Source organism: Blennius ocellaris (assembly GCF_963422515.1).
Source record: "Blennius ocellaris genome assembly, chromosome: 9".
Lineage (NCBI taxonomy): Eukaryota > Metazoa > Chordata > Actinopteri > Blenniiformes > Blenniidae > Blennius > Blennius ocellaris.
The window spans coordinates 9,943,848-9,952,909 of record NC_137658.1 but is presented as its reverse complement, the minus strand read 5'-3'; the positions used below and the strand labels follow the sequence as shown (position 1 = coordinate 9,952,909).

General features: G+C 42.5%; 2 protein-coding genes across 3 annotated transcripts; one reads left to right on the top strand and one right to left on the bottom strand.

The window, feature by feature from the left end:
* Nucleotides 1–275: 275 nt before the first annotated feature.
* On the bottom strand, nt 276–1,516 carry tmem126a (transmembrane protein 126A). The gene has a single exon (XM_080502310.1). The coding sequence runs from the start codon at nt 1,408–1,410 to the stop codon at nt 793–795; it is 618 nt and encodes a 205-aa protein (XP_080358436.1). The 5' UTR covers nt 1,411–1,516; the 3' UTR covers nt 276–792.
* Nucleotides 1,517–2,216: 700 nt separating this feature from the next.
* On the top strand, nt 2,217–8,933 carry LOC308134538 (dual specificity protein kinase CLK4-like). Of its 2 annotated transcripts, none has more exons than XM_080502302.1 (13): nt 2,217–2,338; nt 3,420–3,571; nt 5,031–5,271; nt 5,856–5,952; nt 6,252–6,318; nt 6,435–6,551; nt 6,636–6,802; nt 6,899–6,993; nt 7,085–7,214; nt 7,294–7,376; nt 7,461–7,540; nt 7,621–7,711; nt 8,346–8,933. In XM_080502302.1, exons 2-13 carry the CDS (start codon nt 3,420–3,422, stop codon nt 8,526–8,528), a joined length of 1,503 nt encoding a protein of 500 aa, XP_080358428.1. In that variant the 5' UTR covers nt 2,217–2,338; the 3' UTR covers nt 8,529–8,933. The 2 variants fall into 2 exon arrangements, with proteins under 2 accessions (XP_080358428.1, XP_080358427.1); XM_080502301.1 differs by having other exon boundaries at nt 3,420–3,580.
* Nucleotides 8,934–9,062: the final 129 nt, after the last annotated feature.

The following is a 9,062-nucleotide window of genomic DNA, read 5'->3' as shown; positions in this document are numbered from 1 at the left end:
ATCTAATTTTGTTTACAACACTTCAATATTTTTTGCAGTACTTTAAAATGTGATTTCTACAACAGACGAGTTACTCAAATCCACGTGTATCACAAACTCCCCTTTATATCGAATGGCTTCTAGTGATGTGGCCTTTGCAGGTTTTCACGTGAAAACATTTGACACATCCTCATGACTTTTCACAAAAATCATACTTACTCTGTTCAATTTCTCTGGATTTATTTAATATTGTATAGTTTGTATTTTTTTGTTTTCTTCAAGATGGTAGGAACAAAACCAACGTTAGTTCTGGCCGAGATATGTCACACCACAAGAGAAACTAGAGTGCAAACCACCAAAAATCAGATTAAAGAAATACTCAAATCTGTTCTCGCCTCAAGATCGAGAACACAATCCTCTGCTGTTGCTCAGTATGTAAAGACCTCGACAAAGACTCGAACTTCATGTGTGCATCTTCTGCAGAGGCAGGCCACCGGTCCATCACAGCACAAACTCAGTCACACACACTCACAGAAAGGCCGGGCCAAGGTTGAACCCACAACGCCACCTCGTGGTCGTCTCAGAATCCTATTTGCTCAATGTCAAATTTACCACATTGCAGTGAGATAACAAGAGATTGTGACCGAAGGATTTCGGACACTGACCCAAAACCTATGCAAATAGTTAAATAACTATTGTAATAATAAAGTTGCCACGTCAACATACAACTTTGCAAAAGAAGCCTACACATTTTATTTCTGTGGAAATAAACTGAGACATATTCAATGTAAATATAAAAAGGTGCATTTCTGTTCAGTCTGATAGTTCCTCTTCCTTTCGGCCAAATGTGATCTGAGCCAGGTTGCTGTAGATGTCCAGGTGCCTGGAGGACATGTAGGTGCCAAAGAGGACCTGCAGCGGCAGGACGAACTTCAGCTTCGTCAGGACGGGTCTGGACAGGTCCACGGAGAAGCGCAGCAGCGCGCCTTTCTCCGGCAGCGGCGACGTGGAGTACCTGGACGCCAGGCCGATGTTGAGGGGCAAGGCAATGAGGATGGGGTACAGCCAGCCTCCGAACACCCCGACCAGAGCGCCTCGCAGCAGGCAGCAGGTGGGACAGTTGAGGTCCCCGGACAGCAGCGGCTGGGACACCGCGGTGTTGTACAGGGCGTACGTGGTGAGGAACGGCAGCACCGCCATCGGCAGGCTGGAGGCGAAGCGCGCCTGGCTGACGTTCAGGGCTCTGCGGTACAAGCTGTTGGAGATCAGGCCCACCAGGGCGGCGTTTCCCCCGAGATACAGCGGCCCGTAGAGGAAGTGCTTCTGCTCAATGTCAGGCAGCCGCTCGAAGTTCTTCATCAGCATTTCACTGATCACCACCCGATCCAGCGCCTCTCCCGAGAGGCTCTTCATCGCTGTGTTGTCTGACATCGTCGAAGTTGTCTATTAAAGTCTGTTTAAAGCCGCCACTCGTTTAAACGACTCATAAAATGAAAATAAGCTGCCCAGGAGCAAGGAAGCAGGGCGCAGACATGTTTTACCCAGGGTTCATAGCGATATTATTCAGTAATGAGTACTATTTTGCCCTGGGTACAACCTGACAGTCTGAGCCTCGCCCCCTTTCTCAAATTATCAAAACAAAGAACACACACACACACACACACACACACACACACACACACACACACACACACACACACACACACACACACACACACACACACACACACAGTATAAATATGAGTGAGTGTGTCTGTAGTTGTTGGTCTCTCTAAAGACTTGCAAGCAGTCCAGGGTGTATTCTGCCCATTGGCTCCAGCCCTGTGACCCTGAATAGGATAAAGTGAATAAACCCTCCTTCAACTGCTTAAAAAATACAAAAATGAGTCTCTTTTTCTTCTGATTTAATACCAATGCAATAAACCCATATGAATGTATGTGTATGTGATTGTTAACCTGTATTGGTTTGTTTTCATCATTTTGCCTATTTACACCTATCCCTTGTATTTCTGTTTATTTGTTTGCCTCTGTTCTCTTTGTTGTTTTTTTTATTTTTGTGTTGGATGATTCCATGCATGACTGTCACCACGAGAGTTTGTAAATGGTCTTGTTGAATAAAGTTTTTTTTTTTTTAATAAAAAAAAGCTCTCTCCACCTGACAGTCTGCGCTCAGGGTGGCAAATTCAAGCATTATGTGGGCGGTGCGTCGTCGTCTCATAGGGACTCTTGTATAAAGAAGATTCCAGACGTCGCCATCTTTGTACACGACAAGTCCGACTCGGTTTCCAAGTATTTTGATCATAACTTTGATTATAATCAGTAAACTTTCACTTTTGACCATCGCAGGTGTTATTTGAAGGTAAGGGCAGTTCTCAGATTCAAGCTTATAAGCTGCGTATTTGTTTATTCTACAGTTATTTTGCCTCTCTTCCGTTTGCTAACGTTAGCCACTTAGCTTTTGTGATGTTCGACGACTCGCCAACATGGCAGCCGTTTGTTCCGGTGTTGCCTTTACTCCTACAACATTATTTTACGTATAATATCGCATTTTATACCTCGTCGGCACGGTGGTATTTTCTTCCAACCATCTAATCAAATTCCAAACTGATTTGGTCTGTGTGTAATGTAATGTAATGGCTGTTGTTTTTTTGACGATGGATGCAGGCCTGTCGAGTGTGTTTGCGGCCTTCACGGCCGCTGAGTCCATGTGTTGATCATAAGTTTCCGCAGGCCTGAAGTGAAAACGAGCTACACAGTCACTATTCGTCTAAAATTAGGACATGTTAAAGTGTCTCTTAAAGTGTAATTTTCTGCAAAAAAATAATTTTAAATCTTGTTTTTTTTTCGTAATTCCGTTATAAACGGTAAAATATGTAAAAAATGGAAATGTTGCATTATTTAAGGATGTATATATTACAATTTATTATGATGATTATATACAAAGTGATTATTTACCGTGCTTTTGCGTACTTGGTTTTTAAAGCTTCCTTTCGATTGGCCTTGTTTGTTGACATTGAGCATGATTGAGTCATTACCACACACGGGTCAATGCTTGCACTCGTTAACCAGGGATTATGTCAGCATATTCTTATCTTTACAAGCAGAAACTGCTCAAAACCTATTGGGGAATGTACATGCCACAGTATTCTGTTTTATGTCGGTGTGTGCTTCCTGTAGTAACCCATGAGTGCTGTACACAACCAGAATACTCTGTAAGTCACTGGTTGGCCCAGAATAGTTGTTTGTAGGCAAACTCACTGAGGGCCATGATTAGTGAGTTTAGTTCATGGTAAATGCAGTGCTACAAGAATAAATATGAGCATATGCATTTTTGATTAGTTTAATTTTTAAATGTTCAAATTTTGCAGGATTTCTCAGTTTTTATTGCACTTTGGTGAACTATTATATCAGTACCTCACCATTTTTGTTATGTTTTTCAGATGCGTCACTTGAAGCGAATGCGCTCTCCTGATGTGTGGCTGGATGAGTACACCTGGGAAGAGAGAATGGCATTCCCTAAGAGGAGGAAAGGAGACTCGCACAGTAGCGAGAGAGAAAATAGGTCCAGAAGAACTGAGCGTCATCATAAAACGTATGAAGGGTAAATATCTGAGTGAAAAGCTGGGCATCTTGAGGTACAGGCATATTTTGCCCATCCCGTTTTTGTCAGCAGGCCAGCTGCATGAGACCGTACAACTGTTTTAAAAAAAATAAAAACATTTAGTATAGTTAAATATTTTATAAAAAGCAGATTAATTTGCAGAGCTGCTGTTTCAAGTCACATGAGATTGCCATGTACTTAACGTGGCGGGTGAGTGAATGGAAATATCCATCAGTCTGACTTTTAGAAGGGTAAAATTAGATGCGGCCAATCAAAGTGTAAACTACTGGCATGAGTTTTTGATGTGATAATCAGTTTTAGACCGAGTGCAGACAAGATATTTCAACAAGTTGATGGGTGTGTTGTTGAGCAATCTTTTTAAATGTATTTTTACAAAGTAGCTACACAGCCATTCACTGACAGTTCAGTGCTCAAATGTATATATTCAGTTCTTATTCTTAAGACAGCTAGATGTGGTTCATAGTCAATTTCATACTTTGCTATTTAGATTGCAGAACACAATAATAGTCCTCCATTTGTGTATTTAACTTTGTTTTTAACACTTTTTCACCACAACATTTCTTCAGTGTTGTGCAGTTATAGCTTTCTGTTATGGAATGCATGATGGCTCGTGGGGTTTCGATTCAATGTTTGCAGATCTGCTCTAATTTTAATCCTGTAGAGAGGCAGATTTGTCCCTGGACGACAACTGATACCAGCAAGGTGCCAAGGCCTTCTGGCTTTCTTAGTCTTTTTTAGATGCCTAAGAGCCAACATGAGCAGATTTTGTGACGGTTATTAGAAACATTAGGGAGAGACTTGTCCTCATGTCAAAATTCTAGGTATTCAATAGTAAGGCATCTTGTAGCAACTTTGGATTTAAAAGGAATCCGTAGTTTTTCTTGGATTTCTTGTTTTGGCCAAGAAGGGGTTAAGGTGTGACTCTGCAAATTTACAAGTGTAGAATCACCGATTGTATCAGGTTGTGATGTAGATTTTCTGCAACTTCCAAAATCTTCTACTCAGCTCTGCCAATGTGGTGCCCAGTCATGCATATGGCATCGCCAGGAAGAAAATACTTTGTTTACCGTGGAGGGTGGTCTTTAAATTATGGGGGGAAAAACAAGACAGTGATGGCTTTTCGTTGGTAGCTGATGTTTTTGTAGTCGTAAAAGTTGTATGTGTACGGCAGTAATTTCCAAATTACCTTCTCAGCCACTATTGAACAGATGGCCAGGTGTTTGGTGTCAGGTAAATCAGTATGTTGCTAATTACAAATGTTACATAAAAGGCTCGGGGGGATAGAGTGTCAGGTAAAAGGCAGATCATTCGCACCATCACAGCCACTTCTCATTTTAAAGCCCGACAACAGTGAAGAAACTGGGCCACATCTTACCTGACTGCCCTGCTTTGTTTTTGGTTTAACTGTGTTGTTTTTCTTTAACTGCAGGCATTACCTGGAGACCCGTAGTCAGAACCAGAGACTGGATTTTCACGAAGTCTACGTCTGCGACCACAGATTTGACATGGTTTGTGATGAGAACAGTCGTGAAGACTTCTGCCGAGACGAAGCTCTCGACTGGCACCACTACAGCAAGTCGTCTGGGCGCAGTGGTCGCAGCCGGCGAAGCAGCCGCCGGCAAAGGGACAAAAGACACAGACGCAGCCGCTCCCGACCCGGGTCGCCCTCGGTACGAGAACATCCTTTTCTTCTTCCCCTCCCCTTTGTCTATACCACCAAATCAAACGGGGTTGTTATTTAGCCAAAGCTTAACACTCATATCTTTGTCTTTCTGTATCTCCTCACTGTTAAGCATTATTTCATGTAATGACATGTAGTGGGCTGGGGTGGCACAGAACGTAAGGGGACACAGTAATTGACCTGAGATCTGTTTGGGTAGTGTTTTCCCAAGTAGAAAATGAACATGTATAGTAAACCCCATGTAGAAAAATTGCTGTTCTATCACGTAACATTTTTTTTTGTGTGCTACTCTGAGAAAGTCTCTCATCTGAAAATCTTGTTGCCATGTTTTTCTTCTGTAACACACACTATGTGGTGGCTGCCGGCCTATTTCTCTGATGGGGCTGAATTTGAATTTGCTGCTCCGTCCTTCCGTCCATTCGCCTGGTGGTGTTACTGAACGGGCTGAATCTATCCATCCCTACACCTCCCCCCCTTGGCCCGGTTGAATGAATGACGATGTCGCGTTGTGGTGGCCTGGTGCTGGCTGATGGGTTATTGATGTGATGGCGGATTGCGGCGGGTCCGGTGCAGAGGAGGAGCCATCACCGCAGGAAAAGATCCAGGAGTGTTGAGGATGATGGCGAGGGTCATCTCATCTATCACAGTGGAGACATGCTGAGAGCCAGATGTACAGAATATATACCTTTTTTTTCTACTGTTGTTCACACTTTCTCTCTTCACTCTCTTGTCTGGTTTTTATTTCCAAACATTCATATATTTCTTTTAGCTATTTGGGCTTGTAGACGTAAATGTTTTGGTTAGATTATAGCTCTATCAGTGTAACATTAAGTTTTGATTTATAAACAGAAGCCTAATTTAAATGTTTTGCTAAAATGAGAAATGTAACATCAGGCAGTGAATCAGCAAAAGGGCAATGCTTCACTTGTCAGTGCCTGACGTCTAACTTGAACTGTCTATTTCCTGTAGATGAGATTGTGTGTACACTAGGAGAGGGTGCCTTTGGGAAGGTCGTTGAATGCATTGATCACTCCAAGTAAGTACAAATAATCAAATACACTCACGCTTTAAGATGAGGAATCTTTTTTTTTTTTTTTTTATTCTAATTTGTTGACTTTGTACTCAAATACTTGTTTTTCTCTTGTTTTCCAGTGACGGGGCTCGAGTAGCTCTGAAGATCATAAAAAACATAGACCGCTACCGTGAGGCAGCTGTGTCTGAAGTAAAAGTTCTCGAACAGTTGAAGTCTCTCGACTCTGACAAGCGATAGTAAGTAACCGATAACGACACGAGGAGTGTTTCCATTGATGTACCTGTGTTCTAACATATACTCTTGTGTTCTTGCTATTAAAGCGCGTGCGTGCACATGCTGGACTGGTTTGACTACCACGGTCACGTCTGCATTGCTTTCGAGCTGCTTGGCCTCAGCACCTATGATTTCCTCAAGGAAAACAACTTCCAGCCGTTTTCTGTGGAACACATCAGGCACATGGCATATCAGATCATTCGAGCCATGCAGTGTGAGTATGACAAAGCCTTTTTAAAGGAAATTTGGTGTTTTTAAAAAAAAAAAGAAGTGCTCACTTGTTTAAAATGTATGAATTGTTTTCCTTCAGTTTTACACAAGAATAAGTTGACCCACACAGATTTGAAGCCTGAGAACATTCTGTTCATAAATTCAGAATACGATATGGAATACAACCGTGAAATGGTAAGTGTACTGAATAACTGAAGATTTAATCTTTTCTTTCGGCCATGTGAGCCTCATAATTGTATTTATTTTGTTTTGTTTCTGACTTTAGAAACGAGATGAAAGAAAATTAAAGAACCCAGACGTGAAAATCGTAGACTTTGGTAACGCCACATACGACCACGAGCACCATACCTCCGTGGTGTCTACTCGTCATTACCGCGCCCCCGAAGTCATTTTAGGTGAGTGCCGTTTGATTTGCTGCTCTCGAGTCTCTCAGACGGGTTAAGAATAGAGACGACTGGCGGGCGTGTCTTTCAGATTTGGGCTGGGACCATTCCTGTGACGTCTGGAGTGTCGGCTGCATCCTCATCGAGTACTACCTCGGATCTACTCTGTTCCAGGTAGGGGGCAGCAGAGAGCACAGTTTTTCTCAATAGTCTAGTTGTTGCTTTGTTCGATCGATTGTGTTTTGTTTTCGCAACCAGACACACGACAGTAAAGAGCATCTTGCTATGATGGAGAGAGTCCTTGGCCCAATCCCCAGAAACCTCCTGGAGAAAACCAAGTAAGAGTTCATTAGTGTTTGCAGCACACCTGGAATGACGGCTACTTCCTGCCGTCTGACGTTTGGTTTGTGTTGTACAGGAAGCGGCGATACGTTCACCGCTACAAGCTGGACTGGGACGTGCACAGCTCCTCCGGGAGATACGTCAGGAAGCACTGCAAACCCCTGAAGGTGAGGCAACATGTAGAGGCAGTGTCTGCGGAGGGACTTCGCAGCACTGAACTTTAAAAACTGGCATGCACTTTCCAATATTTACAGATCTTGGCCGTTACTGACCTCATGAACATTTGACGCCCTCTCAGCAGAACTTGTATGGGGGAAAGAAAAAAACATTCCCTCAGCCCTTGATCTGCATTCCTGCCACTTTAAAGCAACATGAAGCTTCAGTAAATGATTCTGACTGTTTAAACTGCAGGATTTATTTATCTTTCTAGTTTAGTGGACAGCGATACAAAGTGACAAGACATGAAGCAACAGATAACGGTTTCGAGGGAACAGAGCTAAAGATACTAATTTCCTAGAAAAGTAGTCATCCTTCATCTTTGTCCTGGCCTCTCAAAGTTTATGTTGTACAATATAATAAAGGGCTACAGTTTCTCACAGGTGTAAGTTGAAGGAAAGCATTTCTTGGTGGACTTGGAAAAATCTGTTAAATCTTCATCAGAAGTCTCGACAATTGAAGTTTGACTTTATCCAAATACATCTCAGTGCAGTTTGTCTCTCTACATTGACTCCTATATTATTATTATATTGGCTCCCATATGTGATGTTAAATCAAAGTGACTCATTCTGCTTCTTCCATCAGAATTACATGGCATCCAAGAGTGAAGACCACCTGCAGCTCTTCGACCTGATAGAGAAGATGATGGAGTACGACCCGGCCAAGCGTCTCAGTCTGGAGCAGGCCATGCGACACCCCTTCTTCTCCTCCTACCACAAGAGCAGCAGCAGCAAAAGGAGCCGCCGCAGCAGCAGCAAGAAAGAGTGAACTCCTGAATGTGACCTTTGTTACGACGCCCAACTCTCTGAGAGAGGTTGACTTTACTGACTGCATCAGTCCACTGCCCCGCTCCGCTGTGATTCTCAGTCTCACTCAACATGTTTCCAGTCATAGCATGTCTTTCTGTAATTCCTCGATGTCATGTTCGTTTATTTATTTGCTTTCATTCAAAATGATTGAAATGTTTTTTGGGTTTTTTTTTTTTTTTTTTTTTCAAAAAGTCTATTTTTTGGTGATTGTTTCTGGTGATGGTCGTTGTAGCAACTCTTGATTCTATTTCACCAGTGATTGATTGTAAAAAGAATTGTACATAGTTTTGTTCACATCTCTATTTGCTGGTTATGTAAAATTTGGTATTCTGTATTTTCAATAAACATGACAGTAAAACATGAAGCGTTCAAGTGATTGATCAATGGTGCAGTAGCGACGTTAAACCACACGGTGGCAGTAAGTAGCCTGTCAGGACACAAGTGATCTGAAGTGACAGTTCCATGGCATCAACACTTCACATTTATTAAAGCT